The sequence below is a fragment of the Glandiceps talaboti genome, chromosome 7 (assembly GCF_964340395.1).
Source record: "Glandiceps talaboti chromosome 7, keGlaTala1.1, whole genome shotgun sequence".
NCBI classification, from domain to species: Eukaryota; Metazoa; Hemichordata; class Enteropneusta; family Spengelidae; genus Glandiceps; species Glandiceps talaboti.
This window is the reverse complement of record NC_135555.1, coordinates 3,749,157-3,767,322: the sequence shown is the minus strand read 5'-3', so window position 1 is coordinate 3,767,322 and position 18,166 is coordinate 3,749,157. Positions and strand designations below refer to the sequence as shown.

General features: G+C 34.2%; 1 protein-coding gene across 1 annotated transcript; it reads right to left on the bottom strand.

The window, feature by feature from the left end:
• Positions 1-3,111: 3,111 nt before the first annotated feature.
• On the bottom strand, positions 3,112-17,927 carry LOC144437580 (ciliary microtubule inner protein 1-like). Its single transcript, XM_078126547.1, has 3 exons — positions 17,754-17,927; positions 17,571-17,652; positions 3,112-9,658 (listed from the first exon to the last, which is right to left on the bottom strand). Exons 1-3 carry the CDS (start codon positions 17,816-17,818, stop codon positions 9,407-9,409), a joined length of 399 nt encoding a protein of 132 aa, XP_077982673.1. The 5' UTR covers positions 17,819-17,927; the 3' UTR covers positions 3,112-9,406.
• Positions 17,928-18,166: the final 239 nt, after the last annotated feature.

Below are 18,166 nucleotides of genomic sequence, written 5' to 3'. Positions count from 1 at the left end.
TATGATGTCACAGGTATAAGTAGTGGTATGATGTCACAGGTGTAAGTAGTGGTATGATGTCACAGATATAAGTAGTGGTATGATGTCACAGATATAAGTAGTGGTATGATGTCACAGGTATAAGTAGTGGTATGATGTCACAGGTATAAGTAGTGGTATGATGTCACAGGTATAAGTAGTGGTATGATGTCACAGGTATAAGTAGTGGTATGATGCCACAGGTATAAGTAGTGGTATGATGTCATATATATAAGTAGTGGTGGTATGATTGCAGTATGGTTTTTAACAGTTTAAGATCTAAGTACAAGTGAGGCTTGGATTTCTAACCAGTTTCATATTTATTATAGAAGGATTTGTTTTGAGGTAGTCTGTAAGGTACGCTGTGACAGGGCGCCCTCACACATCGACCAACCCCTCCTCTGTGAGAGGAGGCTGGTGAGGGTGGAACGTCACATATCTTACAGTCTAGTTTTGAGGAAACTAAAAAAAGTAGAAAGAATAGGAGAAAATAAAGAACACACTAGTAATGTTAAGTACATCTCAGCTCCTTGTTATATCTACAAATTTGCATAATCACTTGAATAAAAATTGTAACTATTTTTGCACTAATATATAATATGTGGTTGCAGTAAGCATTTGTGCCATGCTACCACCCCTACAATAGAATAATTGTAACCATTCAAAAGAAACTTAGGACTCTTCCATTTCATGTAGGGGGTTTAGCTCAACAGTGGTTGCCAAGTGATCAGAAATTGAAGAAAAAATCAATCTCTATGAGAATTTATTTTATGGCATTTTTATTACCTTTTATGTAGAAATAATGTGTTATAACTGTAATAATTTCATAAGAAGCAGACAATACAGCTGATAAATCAAACTAGTGGAGTGTGCTTCCACAAACTTAAATATACATGTACTTCTCCACCTGCGATCTACTCTTTGCAATGTAGGATACACAGACAGACTAAATGACGTCAACTTTAACATGACAGAGTACGACATGTTGTACCACTACTTTGTAGTCTTCATGTTCCATTTAATGACTGACTTTAACATGACTATACCCATTCTTGCAAACTAGAGGTGATATTTCTACCACAACACTGAAATATCCACTTGATGGTGCATTTGGACAGTGCTGTAATAGAGGCTGTGGTTTATGACAATGAAACTACTGGGCAGATTGGTCTGAAAGTTTATGTTCTTAGGATTGTGTAGATGAAGAATTGTTCATGAAATGATGATCCCATAAGTGATATGCAAATTAGGTCTAAACATGGGAGTTTTTGATAAAAAAATCTTTAATTCCAAATCTTCTCAGCAGATTGGGCTGAATTTAATAGGAGTGAATCTAGGGATGTGTAGATTAAAATTACTCATGACATGATGACCCAGTGATATGCAAATTAGGTCTAAAAGTCCCAATGGCTAGGCAAGTGGCATACTACATTACATTTAGCAAATCAAAGTGTCATGATAAGCACTTCTTTGGTGATAATTCTGGTGATGGGTGGGGAGGGAGGATACCTTTGGTGATAATTCTGGTGATGGGTGGGGGGGATACCTTTGGTGATATTTCTGGTGATGGGTGGGGAGGGGAGGATACCTTTGGTGATAATTCTGGTGATGGGTGGGGAGGGGAGGATACCTTTGGTGATAATTCTGGTGATGGGTGGGGGAGGGATACCTTTGGTGATAATTCTGGTGATGAGTGGGGGGAGGATACCTTTAGTGATAATTCTGGTGATGGGTGGGAGGGGAGGATACCTTTGGTGATAATTCTGGTGATGGGTGGGGAGGGGAGGGGAGGGGAAGGGAGGGGGATACAATATCGTCACACTTTGGTTGGTGATATATTGAATGTCTAGATCTATTAAAAGTCATCCTACTATTTTGGGTTTGGATTGTGTTCCTGTATGTGCAGACTGGGTGTAACATATATTTATGTACTTACACATAACAAACTTGTTACTCATCTCTTTGGTGCATTTTTTTGCAGTTATTGCATGACAAACATGGACTTGGGCTAGATGTTTATTTTTCACATTATTTTTTCAAGACATCCAACATATCACCATGACGACCATAATTCAGAACACTCATGCACATGCATAAACTCTCCTGGCAAAGGTGGATGTTCAACATTTTTTTTTTGGCCAGTATATTTTCATTTTCAAGTCATCATCCTTCCTGCAGATTTATAGTTTAACAACATGTACCACAATTTGAGTCACTGCCATCATAAATACTATTTCATGAATATGTCATTTTCCGTATACCCAAACCAGTATGTGTCTATTATTTCACATACTGGATAAAAACACTCACAATCTACCCATAAATAGAGTAGTTAAATAGCAGCTGAAATAAAATAGACCAAATTAATTAGACACATTGTTAAATGAAGCAAACATACAGCCACCATCTGTAATCATAACGCCTACTCAAATTTTCCACAAGTTCCATTTTCAAATGTAAGTTTTAATCATTACATTTTTTTGTCACATTTTTCTTCAGTAATAACATGCGAAGGAAGTAACATATTTCCACCATCTGTGATAATAATGTCTGAAAAACTATTTCAAAGTGTTTCCTTTGAAACCTGTTTTTGAACTTTATGCCAGGTGTTTTAATTTAGACACATTTAGTATTCACTCTCTACCTGTAATTCCACATATAATAATGTGTCGTTTTTATTTTCACATATAGGCAGTAGGCTACGTACTCTCCCTATTTGACTATACATACATGTGCCACCCTTTATTTCGTTCTCAAAGTTGATGTTCTAAAAACCTGTAATGGCCTAAAATGAGGCATTCAATGGTTTTTGGTTAAACTGGATCTAAAATGCAGTTGACAGTATTGACAACACACCCCTACCACAGCTGACTAATTGTAACCGCCCCCAGGACTGCAACCACAGTTCTTTGTTTGGTTGAAAGAGTCACTCTGACACTTTACTCCAATATTTCATATATTATTATGGCATGTATAAGTCTACCATAAACTCCACACATTTTCTATTAGACCAGCACATATACACTTCATACATTAATGATAAACTCATACTGCCATTTACTTCAAAATTAATCTTTTTATTAAATTGGAAGGCACATGCAGTCAAAGTTTATTGTTCTCGTAAAAAAAGAGGTGTAACACTTCAATTTTATATTTCCTGTCAGGTCAGATTGACCTCACAGTCCAGTAATTCACTTTAAACTGGCTTGCAAAATTTACATTATCTAAAAAATTGGACGTCTAGACAGTGTAATGAAAATAAAAGTTTAAGAGCGATTATTTTTTAATAATTACACCACAGAGTAGTTCACATAGTTAATATCCAATAGTAGTAATTATATTTTATTGTCGACATACGGATGTTGTTGTACAGTTTGCTGAAACAGAATTGATCCTCCATGGAGATCAAACACTATCAACATACCACATATTATTATTTATACACAACCATATGTCGAGATCACTGTTTACACATGGACATCAAGCCAGTGTACACTGTTAATGACAAGTAAAATTAAACCATTTTCAGTAAAAGTTTATCATATTTTTGAATAAATATGAAAAATAGCAAACAGTTAAAGATAACGTGAAGATTAAGCACGACATGAATTTGTTCAAACAGTCCGTAGATCAGATGATTACATTCTTTACCCAACTTAGAGTTTGACAGCAACTTTTGTCATACTCTTTAAGCACACTAGGCTGAGACACTTTATAATACTTTATATCTGCAACTTATTACCCAATTTTTATTGTATTTTTTTTAATTTATCTGTACATGTGTTTGAAATCTGAACTTGTCAAATATGGTGATTTGTATGTATGCATAAAATGTCATTAAAATCGTACAGGGTAATAACAATCTCCATAAGAAATTGATCAGATTTCACACCAGTTCACAAGACTCCCTGCTCATTCAAATGGAAATGCACAATATGGTGCATCACACTATTTTTTCAACAGAAAAATTTCAACCCGACAAAAAGTTTCCAGATTTGCAGTGAGTCTGGTTCATGACCAGAAATGGCTTAACATTGAACTTCATTTATTAAAGAACTCTAATAAGTAAGTCTATTATGGGATATTCGTTCATGTCTGATGTGTAACAGTTTCTTTACCAAGAGAATAGAAACTAGAAAGGAAAAATGTTCCAAAGTAGTCTTGCAACCTGATCGCAACCTATTAAGGGTCTGTTTCATGCCCATGAATATCAAGAATACACAAGTTACAACTTTTTGAACTTATAGAGCAACAATTTGTCAAAGATTATAAAAGCAGCAATGTTGAAAAAATATCAATATTTTGATTGGCAACAATCAAGACGGGTAATCTAATCATCATGCAGATCATATTTTCTCATTATTTTAACTCCCGGTGGGCTGAAAGTTACACTGCTGTTTTATCCTAATAAATGAGTACATTTGTGATGATACTATACACTAATAATAAGACAACTGCCACGTTGCTCATGACATGTGACATTTACAGCCTGTCAATCTTTCAAATTCATTTCATCAGAAGCTGTGACAAGAAAACTATGAGTCACGCTCCACACAGAGACACACAGTATTGATTCATCTTCTAGTTTCTGGAAATCATCTCCGTTCTCTAAAAGACCAGTCATTTGATCAGACTGACTGAATCTCTTTACTCTTGCATCCCTTCATTTCAGTCAGTTAGCAACCAGAAATTCGATAAAAAGCTATAGACCGCCATTACCCTGAATGAACTATAACTTGTAATAATAGGGAACTTGCAATCCAGACTGAACATGCTCAGATGCAAAGGACTATGGGATTATCTGTGGTTATCGTAATACCTAATTTGGAGCTACCGATAAAGTAAACCTTCCACAATGATCAGGGTGACTATGAATTGATCATTTGTGGTTACAAACAACCTAATATTATTATTTACAATACTAATTGATTAGTATTTATTATCATATTTCCCATGATGCAACATTCAAGATGGCGAGTTTGCAAGTTCCCTACTGTGAAAGATGTGTGAAATAGTAGAACTGATAAATAGAAACCAATGCATGATAAAAGTTTCCTTTACATAATGACATCTTTAATAGTAAGAATAAAAACAACACAAAAGACTTTAGTCCAACAGTTTTAATATGTCATGAAAACATAACAACCTATCCCACATCAGGGATGAATTAGGTAACAGTACCAAACCTGATGTTTCTTTTATGATATATCTCAATGCATGGGTTATGGTTTCTACAACAACTGACACTGGTATGAATGTTGGAGGAACATTTTCTAATCCAAATTGGATTAAAACATTCTGATAGGGTTTAAAATATCCATTATCAGTTATTCAAAACTTGCATGCTTGTTATATATACTGGTTCAAGAGATTTTTAACAACTGTTATCTAATGCAAGATGCAAGGCTCTTTATTATTCAATAATGTTAATGAGTATGATAATTATTCAAAATATAATGATGCAAGTTGCCATTACAATATTCATTAGCTGCCTCGCATCTTGCACTGTATAGCAAATTAATGCAAGATTGTGCATAATTAACATATATTTATGCAAATTAGCTAATCAATACTCATCTTGCAGTGTATAACAAATGCAAGATGTGTGCATAACTAGTATACATTTATGCTAATTAGCTAATATTCATCTCAAGATGTGTGCATAATTAGTATACATTTATGCTAATTAGCTAATCAATATTCATATGGTATTCCAATTAATGACAACACTTGTTATCAATGTAAATAATCACCAGCCTTGCATCTTGTACTGCATAGCAATCTGTTTGGTGGTGTGAAAAAACCCAACCAGCTCTGAAATTACATATTGTTGAAGATACAGGAAAACTGTCAAATAAACACATTACTGTGCAACACTACAGCTTCAATGAAAAAATGTTCTGTTATCATAAAATTACTAGTCTATGAAAGCCAATGTATGGACGGAATAGTTTTTGGTAAATATTTCTATGTTCTTTGTCCCTGCAACCTTATAACTATATGCACCCTTGTATGTGCCAACTTGTCACAAAATATTGTAAGTTGGTTTTAAAATTATCACTCAATAAAATGTCTATGAATTTGACTTTTTACAAAAAAAAGTTGTTTAAGTTCATCATTATTGCTGGTTTGTAGTTTCACTTGCGCACTCATATAAATTACCTCCTAAAATGTAAAGCATTTTGTAAGGTCTTGTGTGATTGGCCAAGCTTCAAATATGAATATTAAATTTGCATATTCGTGTCTATTTTGACCAATAAGTATAATCATATCAGGTGTTCTGTGATACACCAAAACACAAATCTGTATCTCAACCCTTTCAAATATTCACAAAATGTTGGCACAGAGTGTATATTTTTGCATGTGTGTGCATTTACTGCCATAATAATTATATTATTACATACATTTTACAGCATTTTGTCTGTCAAACATATGAAGTCGATGTATTTTCATCAGAATTTTTCCGATGACTTTTTTTTTTTTATAGATTTCTTACATGATAAAATGTAAACTATTTCAAGTGTGCTCTGATATTTGTTATTTGGTAAATGCAGTGATGCTTGTCCAAAACTAAAAGACTTGATACTCTGTAGATCTCACGATGAAATATGTGTACAAAAAAATATTTGCCTAGCCTGAGAGGGTAATATGGACGGAAACTATATATGACTGTAAGTATAGTCAGAGAACAAAAAAAGAAATGTTTGGCACTATTTTTCTGTTGCTATAGACACTTGTTGATGGATACAGAGGTGATTTTTTTTACAACTTTTTAGAACATATTCACTTCACTAATGCTGCTAGCTGTCTAATATTCAAATTTTCACCAAATTAGTCAAATTTTGTTCCCTTTTTGTCAGATTTGTTATACCTGTGATTTCATTTGAAATTAATTTCACATATTTACATTGATAATTTGCCAGTCACACAACTTATTTCATCAAATAATAATAATAATCAGGATAAATGTGCCATCAAGATTTCAAGTTCTGTTTTAAAGACACAATTACTTTGATTAAAAAACCACCAGGAATTTTTTGCACATAATATAAACTTCAACAAGAAAGAAATCACAAGACTTTGATAATGTCTTAAAATCCTTTAAAAACACTGATAAACTAAATTTTTCACAACACGTGTGTGAAAAGTTCATCTTTTTTTTTACTGTCCTTGACTCAAAACTGAACTAAAACATCATTCACAAAATTCCTAACCCATGGTTTGCAGAATGTACTGGCTTACAGCAGACAATATGATATGCAGTGGTCTGAGCAGAAAGGTCAAATTTTGTAGGCTTTGATCCTTTTTCTGCAAAAGCTTTAGGCTTTGGCTTAACAACCATACTTTACGTTTGTCTTTATCCTCTCCCAGACACTATGTATGATGGATGGACAAGTACTACTCTGTATCAATTATTAGATAAGGCAAATGTGTCAATCTATTAAAGTTAACCTGGCTAACAGACAGACAACAGACTAGTATGTATGTAGTCACAACCCAAAACATGCTATCACTAAGTATCTTCTCTTTGTTTGCTTTTACACAGTAATGGTGGTAGCTGTCAAACAATTAGTGCCTCATTCACCTGGCATAAACAAACAAATGTCTACACTAGATAAACAAGTGGGTATGAAGTTGAATAGGTCAGGTGGTCAGTCAATAAGAATTGGATTTAAAAATTGTCGTAATTTTACAAGTTTTTGTCAAACATTTGAGTTCTATAATCAAAATTATCAACTGTTAATATATATATTTTTGCCATTATTATATAAATCATAAAAGTAATGTCTATGTTATAAATGTTTTGTACATGAAAATTAAACTGGCTCAAATTTCCAGGGAAAACAAACAACTGTAGACATAATACTCTTTATGTTGTAATTACTGAAAACAATTGTCTGATCAAACTCTATCAACATCCTGCAAAGTTACAACTTGTTGACAAACAATGAAATGGTTCAGAACATTTACTTGTACTATTTCCACATGGACATCAAGTCAGTGTACACAGTACCATCAATGAGAATTGTGACAAGTATAGGTAAAGTTAGCTAATTCAGTAACATATGCTTGTACCATATGATTTACCAACATATGTTCATTGACATCCAAGGTTGTTGCATTTTATTTTTAAATAAAGTAATGAATAACTTTCATATCTTCCTAAACTCTACCATACATTCTCTACTCTCCCAACTTCTATAATGATGACAATGCAGAGAACTGCTTCAAATGTATAGATTTATAAATTACTTTTAAAATACAAATTTACTGCATTGGCAGGTCAGTCAAAATGTAAATTTGACGAATACAACATGTTCCATTTTTTGATTTATATATGTGACCTCCACACCTCTTGATTGATGACTGTCTGTGAAATATGCAAATTACAGAATGATGTACTGGTAAACTAAGTCTGTATATAGTTTGGTGTGTTCTTTAATCGTGGATCAAATGATAGAACACCATAGATCTTACTGTTTTTGATATACAACTACAACATATCTCTTTACCATTTCTCACAGACAACCATCAACAAACTTTCAAATGGAATACATTGGAACGCTGGAATGAAATCAAATGGAATAGCATGAGCAGAAATTCCCTGTATTTCAAGGTTCTTAGTTGGATGGAATATGAAATGGAATGGAGAGGGGAATATTGCATAGAAATATTCACCTATAATGTATATTCCATTAGGTTATTTACTATTTAGATATACAAATGAAACACTGGATCACTCAAGACATAAAATCACTATTTTTGTGAGCTGGATTCGTTTTTTCATTCTTGTGAGAGTTAAATAAGTTTGGTGGTTTTAAGATTATGAAAGTTAATTACCTTTTCACCAGACAATAAAGTGATGTACTTTAGAAAGGATATATTTCTAAACATTGAACTTGTCATCTAGTCTCTGAGATTGAGGATATTCTTAGAGTCTCTAAGGTTGAGGAGATGGAAGTGAAATAGAGATGTTTGTCTAGGCTTATTTCAGTGACAAATTTAATTTATGTAGCTGACCAGATGGGGTTATGCTAATATGAATGACACATCTGGTTTACATATATACATGTATATTACCAAACACATACGCTACATGACAAATCTAATTGATGTATGTAGATAACCAGGTGTATTTATGCTAATCTCAGTGTCACATCTGATTTACATATGTAGATAACCAGGTGTATCTATGCTAATGTCAATGACAACTCATATTTACATATGTAAATGATCAAGTGAAAGATCACAGCAAAGTGTTGGGGGGAGGGGTTTGACACACTTAGTAGTTCATATCTTGACAAACTCATCGAATGTTATATTAAAGTTCTGATGCAGCAATGAACCACCGTCCTTTCTTCAAAAACTCCATTGTAGAATGTTTCAGTTAAATGCCTTCATTTGGCCAATTCAGCTGCCTGACAAGTCCACCCTTAGGTTTGGCATAACGTCCATATTTCTCTAACCTACAGTCATTTTTGGTAGATCTCCAACCAAAGTATCCTGCTGTTGTCTCTGGAATGGGCGGTGATCTGCCAACATGTATGTATCTTGAAATTGGAGTAATAGGGGGTAGTGTGAGGGGAGGTGGCAGAACAAGCTTCTCTCGTTCCGTTTTCGGAAAATCGTCTTTAACAAGCTGCAATTTAAAAAAAATGAAAAAAAATTAGTTCAATAAATATATGAAAATTAAGCATTAATTTTCCCTTAAAATATAGAAATTTAGTAGAAAACTTTGGATACCAATTATAAAAACTGTGATGTTATGCACATGAACATATGAATGATTCATCAAACTATATTTTCATTGTATGATACCCCCAAATGCATCTCAATTAAATTTCAGCCCAATCTGCTCAGTAGTTTTGGACCTAATTTGCATATCACTAATGGGACCACCATGTCGTGAACACTTCTTAATCTAAACACCCTTAAGAATGTTCCCACCAATTTCAGACTGATCTGCCCAGTAGTTTTTGAGCGTAAGTATTTTGACCAAAAATCACATTTTTTGACCCAAATCACACACCTGTGATGCGATCACTTTGATTTGAACAATTTCTCAACTAGACACCCAAGGTAATGGACCCACCAAATATCATGGCAATTGGTCCATTGGTTTTTTACTTTAAGTTGTTTACACACACACACACACACACACACACACACACACACACACACACACACACACACACACACATCCACACATACATGTACAGACAGACAGACACTCTGCCATGCCTATATCACTACTGAACCGTATCAGTTCAGTTGTGCTAACCAGCAGACAACTTTTGTTCTAAACGATTGACAAGAAAATTTGCATATTCTCTCACGCATCTATGAACAAGGGTTAAATTGCGAAACCTGTCTACTATAATGAATTCTCACAAATGTGAATGGGGAGTCAGCTTGTGCATATATATATATATATATATATTTCTTTATGCTTTGGAGACTCAAAAAAGTAATTTCCATCAACCCACATCACAACCTCTTTAAAATAGAGCTAGAAAAATTCTGGCTTAAAAGAGGCTTGCTGTACCCTAGAGTGAGGCATTATGGGGAAATAAGCAAAGTTAGAAGTTTCACACTTCTTGAAACAATGGCCATACGATGCTAAGGCCAGTTTTGAGAACATAAAGAAGCTCCAAACAGCATTTGCCTATCTTTATTACTCTCTTATGGAGAGGTCACATGATGCGGAGTTGGTGAAAATGACTGTAAGCATAAAGAACGTGATACATGCAAGTCTAAAATCAACCCAATCTTTGTTCCCCTTCAGAACAAATTATTATTTCACTATGATGTCAGAAAATTAATTTCTAGTCTTCTGACTGAAATGACTTTTAATAAACCCTACCTTCACTTTCTGAAGCAAAAAGTGTGGATAAGAACACAACATTTTGTGTGTATAAATATAAACTCATTAAAAATCTTTTCCTCTTTTGGAAATAAGGAAATATTATCCTGGGGGGGGGGGGGGGGGTAGATTTCTTTTCTCAGGGGTGATATTTTGCCAAGCCTTTTCTAAATATAGCATAATTTTAACACAAGTCACCGGAAATGAAATTTTTGAAAAATAGGAAATGGTATTTGAAATTCTAAACCGCAGATATAATAGCCAAGACCTTTAATAGTAGAGGTTTCTACCAGCATGTGTTTATCAGCCACCTGCTCAGCAACCATAAATGTTTCATTTTAATTCACTCAAAATGATTTATTTTCAATGGTTCTATATCTAACCTTTCGCACACAACATCCAGACAAAACACAAATAGGAAAATATTAGGTCTACGTGAAAAAAATTTCCAAAAACAGCTGTTGTCTGTGTTAGTTTTACACAATTACTACCCTGGTTTGTCAATAACGTGGTAATATAGACCATGACAATATCCCCAGTAAATGAATTGTTTCTGAAATAGCTGTAACTTGAGCTTTTTTTCCAATTAAAATAAATATTAACTGAAAATTTTTATTTGTACCATGAGGACATACTCTGTAGATGAATAGGTTAATATTTAATTTTAAAGTTACAATAGTAGTTGAAACTGAACTTTTTTGAATGAACAGAACTCAATCATATCTCTCCCTCTCTTCTACAGTTACCCATTTCAGGTAAGGTGCCATCAACTAAATTCTTTGTTTGCTGTCCACATACAGGTACGTTTGCCAATATATTTAGAAAAAAAATTTTGTTTTGCTCAAAATTTCCACAGACAGCTGTACTTTATACTATTGTAAATGTAAAGACCATACAAATACATTCAGAGTAGTTAAACTACACATATTCCTAAATAGATCAACTTGTTGAGTCATGATGGATGAATGGTTAGAGTGGCTGGCTTGAAATCTGCAGGTTGCAGGCTCATCGATGCCATTTGTTTCTGAGTGGCTAAAGTCCTTGGGAAAGATTTGAACCATGACTGTGCCTCAGTCAACCCAGTTGTATAAATAGGACCTGGTAGGATAGAGGTTGCAATGTGAATACTTTCCCATGCACTTATAAAAGCTGCAATGGATTGTATGCTGAGCTCCCAAGGGAGTTGAGGAAGTAAAAAGGGCCGTTGTGATGCTATAGATCCATACCACGGGTAATAATAGTCAAGTGCTTTGAGCACCCAGACTGGGTGGGAAAGCACTATATAAAAATCAACTTTATTATTATTATTATTAACTTATATTTCACCAGTCTAGTAGATTTAGGTATAAACAGAAATGAATCAACAGAACAGTGAATTATACATGACATGCTGCATGTAGCATTGCGTTTTTTTCTGTGTTTGTGTTTTTCGCTGTCTGCCTGGTAGGTTTTGGGAAGATTTAAAGATGACAAACAAAATATTTGATTAATGAAGCCTAAAGAAAGTCTAAAGCATTACAAAAATGAATTAGTTTTAATACAATGAGTAGTCTGTATTCAGACGCAGATTATATTTTGTTGTATTCCTCAAAAACCTTCTGAAATGTTTTATTTAAATACTAGTTGTGTGCAAATACATAACCTATAACATACAATAGTAAGCATGTACAGTATACTATACAGAATGCGCGCTACTCACTCACTGAGGATTCTAAGACCTAAAATATAATCTCGTGTCTGTCTCGACTTCATGGAAGTATGGTGGGTTAGAACAGTCGTCTTGACTTCATGGAACTTGAACGTCCTGTCCTGGCACACTATGTTTTAATTCTATTAATTTCAGCGGCAACAATAGTATTAAAGATAAATTACAAAAAAGTCAAGACAACTGTTGACAGTCTATACAATGAGGTGCATGAGTGCTGAAATGTATTTCCTACTAATACCACAGCATCCTTGTGGTAATGACTTGATAATAATAATTTATTGTACAACCACATTCCTTATCTCATACTTCCACATATATACCTGCAATCACATTCAAGATGGCATGACTACTAATACTATTATTAGACTGTTGATATCCAAACTTTAAGATAAATGTCATAAAGCATGGTGACATTTGCTATCATATCAACCTGTTTGTTTGTCAATCTGACTATACACATGGAGGACAGGAAATTAAAGTTTGTCTCTGGTGATCTGATGTTTGCTCTTTTCTCTATATATCCATTCATTATGATTACGGAGACAGATCGGTACATATGAATTCAATAGAGAATGCTATGTTAGAGAAGAAGACCATGACAGAATATGACAACCGTGTGATTTTATGTACATTGAACACTCACATACACAGGTAGTCTTTTCAGGATTCACACTGTAGAGCAATTACCAGTAGTAGGTACTATGCATGTATACCAATATAAGTACCAGGTAATAATATGACACTAGTCCATTACATACAAGTGCAAATGTGGTATATTCAGGGATTTAGTGCTTGTGATGTTTTCTGAATGAATGAATGAATGAATGAATGAATGAATGAATGAATGAATGAAATTTATGTCACCAAATAACAAAAATAAGCTACACTTTCAAAGAAACATATGATACAAATATACAAAATGAATACAAAAGAAATAGACAATTGTTATCTGATGTGGACCATGGAAATAGTTCAGCGGAACTAGTCTTGTCCATGGCCTGCAATCCTGTGCTGCAGTCAACTACACTCATAAAGGTGAAGCAGAAAACAATGCAAGCATAAATGCAAATGTCCCTAAGTACCGGTACCCACATCATACACATTGGCACTCACATGCATTGGGGTTCTGTATACTGGTATATGTTTACCCAAACATTAAAAAACTCCATAAAAATCATACTGTACATCATTGTGTACACAAAGGAATGATAGCACACTCATTGTATTCATATATGCAATAATGTTTTCGGTATTGTACTGCTGTGTATGTAGATATGACTAGTATGCATGCACAACAGTGTAAGTAATCTCTGGTACATGAGCTAAAAATGTAAAAATAATAAATACATGTATAGTATGTTTGTGGCACATCTAAATGATTTTGTGTAATTGGTACCCTATTGGACATTATTTTATATACTAATCTATATAATATGCATCATATTAGCCCCTCACTAAAAATTTTGGTATTTTTTGTTCTGTTCTGGTAAAATGTTGACAAGCAACCTTTTCAAAACAAGCAAATGTACACATGTACAAATGTATATGTATCAACATCTGCCCTTGTTAGACAATCGATTTCCAACAAATGTTTAACACATAGATACATAATTCAGTATGCTATACCAAAGACAATATTTTGTGTAAATGATAATTCAATTCTTTGCACCTGCAATAGCATTTTACCTCATGCTAGAGGTCAAAATAGAACAAGAAGATTGACTTCTCAGCACCTGTAATAACATTTTACAGCATGCTAGAGGGTCAAAATAGAACTACTTTCAGTACCAGCATTTTCACCCTATGTTAGGGGATCAAAATAGAACAAGATGGTTGACTTATTTTCGTTAACTGCAATACTATTTTACCTCATGCTAGAGTTAAAATAGAAACAAGAAGGTTGATTTATGCTCTGTACCTGTAATAACAGTTTATTTCATGCTAGGGGGTCAAAGTAGAACAAGAAGGTTGACTTATATGTGTGCCTGTAATAATGCATGTGTAGCAGATTGAGCAGAAAGTCAATTGTGTTGACCAAGAAACTGAATGTTATTTTTACAAACATAACAATTATATTTCAGGTACTGAGAATTAGATGATGGTAAATCTCAATTCAACATGTACATATATATTTAGAATCATAGTAATAACTTGTGACAAATCATTGAAATGTTCCCTTTCTGAAATATAGCATAAATAGACATAATTTAGTTGATGTCATGACAAGAATGGCCAACATTCCATCAAGTGATAGGAGCCCACAATGATATATATATGTCCCAGGTTCCATATCACCTTGTTCATTTAGAGATCAACTGGACATGAACATACAGACAGACATACTAAAGTTAACATACAAATGGACAACACTCATTCTCATAGCCCTCCTTGAGATTTCTTACTCATACATTGGGACTTACTATATGCCTCAGGGACCATTTTGTATATGTCACTATTCATCCAAAAGTTTGGCTTATGAAGTTTGCTCCTGGTATATATTTGAAATCATTACAGAAGTTTGGTTGCTCATAATCTTGTTACAAGAAAACTATCAATCTATAACTTCCTATCACATTGCTTAGTGGCCATTTTGAAGAACAATACAGGTAAATATTGGGATAAATTTGATCTCTATTCTAAAGGTTGTATGGTGACAGACCCCTTAATTTCATTTTCAAATTCAACAAAGTATTGGTTGGAATTTTCTTGAACAAAGTAATAGCAAAAGTTTACAACTTCTGCATACTACATTAAATTGATTCTTTTTAAGCTTTAATGAGTTTAATTTATATTTTGATTTTAATTGAAATTCATGTTTGGGTTAGTATACACTTTGTGTAAGTGTGTCCTGATGCTGGCAACAATCTATTTCAATAGTTCTGATTGCTTAGATAGAAACATTCAATAGCTTCTTTGTTTGAGTTCAAGCTAAATAAAAGCTTACAAGTGTGCTTGAAAATAAACACAGCATGACTCTTACTTTCTTTCCATGTCATCTATCTAATTTCTTGTGATTTAGTTCCTACCTCTAAAATAACACAAAACTTCCCAGGGTGCAAATTATCTATGGCTATTATCCAACTGAGTTCAATTATACAAAGTTAAAATTTTCCATTTCATGGCCATATCTTTATTTGTCTATGTTGGGTTCATACTTTTTACTTTTTGATCGAATTATACATCATTTTATGATTACTTTGAAGGCCTGACTTTGATGCACTTGTTTATTTTTGAACATCCAGAAATGAATGAAGCAGACAAAATATTTGGTTACAGCTCAGACCACCAAAAAATGTTTTTAGTGGTCTGAATTTCGGGTATATTTTGAGGACTTTCTCACCATCCAGTCAACCACATACACTGAAATGCTGTTAAAAACATTCTCAAAAGTTTAATTCTTTTACTCATTCTGTATACCAAAATTATGTTTTCAGATTACAGACCTTAAATTTCAGTGTTTGTTTTTTCATTCTAAAAATATTTTCTATAAGTATATGATGGGTGTAGAAAAAAATTCAACTTGATTAATCGTCGTAACAATAACTTTTATTTATATGGCTCTACATTACGTCCATCAACAGGTGGTGGAAATGCAGACAGTGTGTTTAGTGAAATGATAACGAGGTGAATTCATTGTCTAGACCGGATATTTCCCGTGGTACTTCCGAGTGCCGTTCCTAATAGCTCATGAATTTTAAACGCATCAGACTGAATCTGGCCAAAGAAACTGTTCCTTTTTCTTTATTTTATAAATCCTTCATCTGTCTTTGCCCTTTGTCTGATTTCTATCAACATAGTTTGATATCAGAATATATTGGCTCCAGAAAGTGTCTCCGTTCTTTCGTTCCGTTCACTCGAACTTATTTGAATATATTGAGTAATAACATCGGATGTACAAACTGTGCTCATAATGCCAAGGCCAGTTGTAAATCAAAGTGCAACATCCAAGCACTTTATATGCAAACTCTCCCTCTCTCTCTTCTAGTACATTTATGAGCTACCGCTGCGTTTACCAGTATGACTGTTCATAGACAGCGTTCACCAAAGGCCAAAGGTTTTCGGTTACCAAGACAAACATCAAAACATCTATGAACTCCTTTGTTTGATTTTAGCTATCTCGTGCGATATGAATAACCGATTAGTGAGCGTGATAAACGATTTCTTGAAGTCTCACACACTTGTACACTGTGCGTTATTTATTTGACCAATCAAGACATTTCCCGTGTATTTCCACAAAATTTTACACTCGACTTTTTCCCAACTGCAGTAAACATGGCGGTAAATAATCACATGGTGATCGATAACAAGAGCCATCAACAGTTGGCTGCCTGACTATGTATACCTGCCAATGTAATATAATCTGAGGTATATGATTATTTTTTTATCGCACAAGTTTTTTTTACACCGTTGATTCATTAAAATCAGATACCCACTCGGAGGTAGGGTAGTTTGTTTAAGACGACACATTACATTAATTGAGGATTCTGGCAATACGTGTGGAAACAGATGTATAACTTGACAACGAATGTTGTTATTATGGGCTACATTGTAACGTTTACTAGATATACACCTATTCCGTTATCGCATTAACATTAATTGCTTCGACAGGAATTTAATATGTCAGATTTTGCAGAACGACCAAACAGTACATTCCATAACTCTGTCGAAGAGATTCACTGTTAATATCTCGTTGGCCAAACGACATAAAAAGATTGTCGATTTTTCAAAAAAAGTTTTACTTGTAGTTTGGCTTTATAATCAAAGCGGACAGATGGTAAATATTCTGTGTCGCCTCTGGATAGTGCGATTATTCCCCTGGCAGTGTCTGATCGACCACGATCGACTGCCTCGCTGCAAAGACGTTACAAAAAGGCCGATAGGTCGAATCATTTATCGTTGCCTACGCAAACAATTTGTCCCGACATATTTCCCTAAAGGATATCCCAAACGTCGTGTTAAATTAAAGAACGTATAACTCACGTCTTTGTAACTGGTCTTAAGAAATCCCCACTGTTGTGGCCATATCTTGGCGGCGTCTTCTTCGTATTTTATGTGATCTTTCCTATTGAAGATAGTAAACAAATGTTAATTTCCAAAGCGAGTAACACAAATCAGACAGTATAAACATGGACGACGCGGGTGTTGTTTCCACCTTTTACCTACCAGATTTGGTCTTGAGCCACAAAGTTGAACCCTGCTAGTGCCTTACCACCGGCTTTTTCAGCCATACTTGTCACCAGTTAACTTAAATCGGGGTAAATTCAGTCGCTTTCCTACGAATAATTTAGCCAAAAAGTACAACCTCGGCGCTTGTGTATAGGCAACACGTATGCAATGGCAGGGCTAAGAGGTGAAAGCCCAGGTAGCCATAGCAACAACACGCCCGTCGGGTTAATTTGATATGGCCATGCATAACAATGCAATTGTTTGAGTGGGCGAAACCATTAAGAGAGACGGTAAAAGATCAATATCAAAAGAAGCCTACATCAATGTATGTACGGTTTCCCTTCCATTGTTATATGGCTAATCTCGGATTCACACATTCATTCACTTTTTGATGCGCGAGAGAATGTATT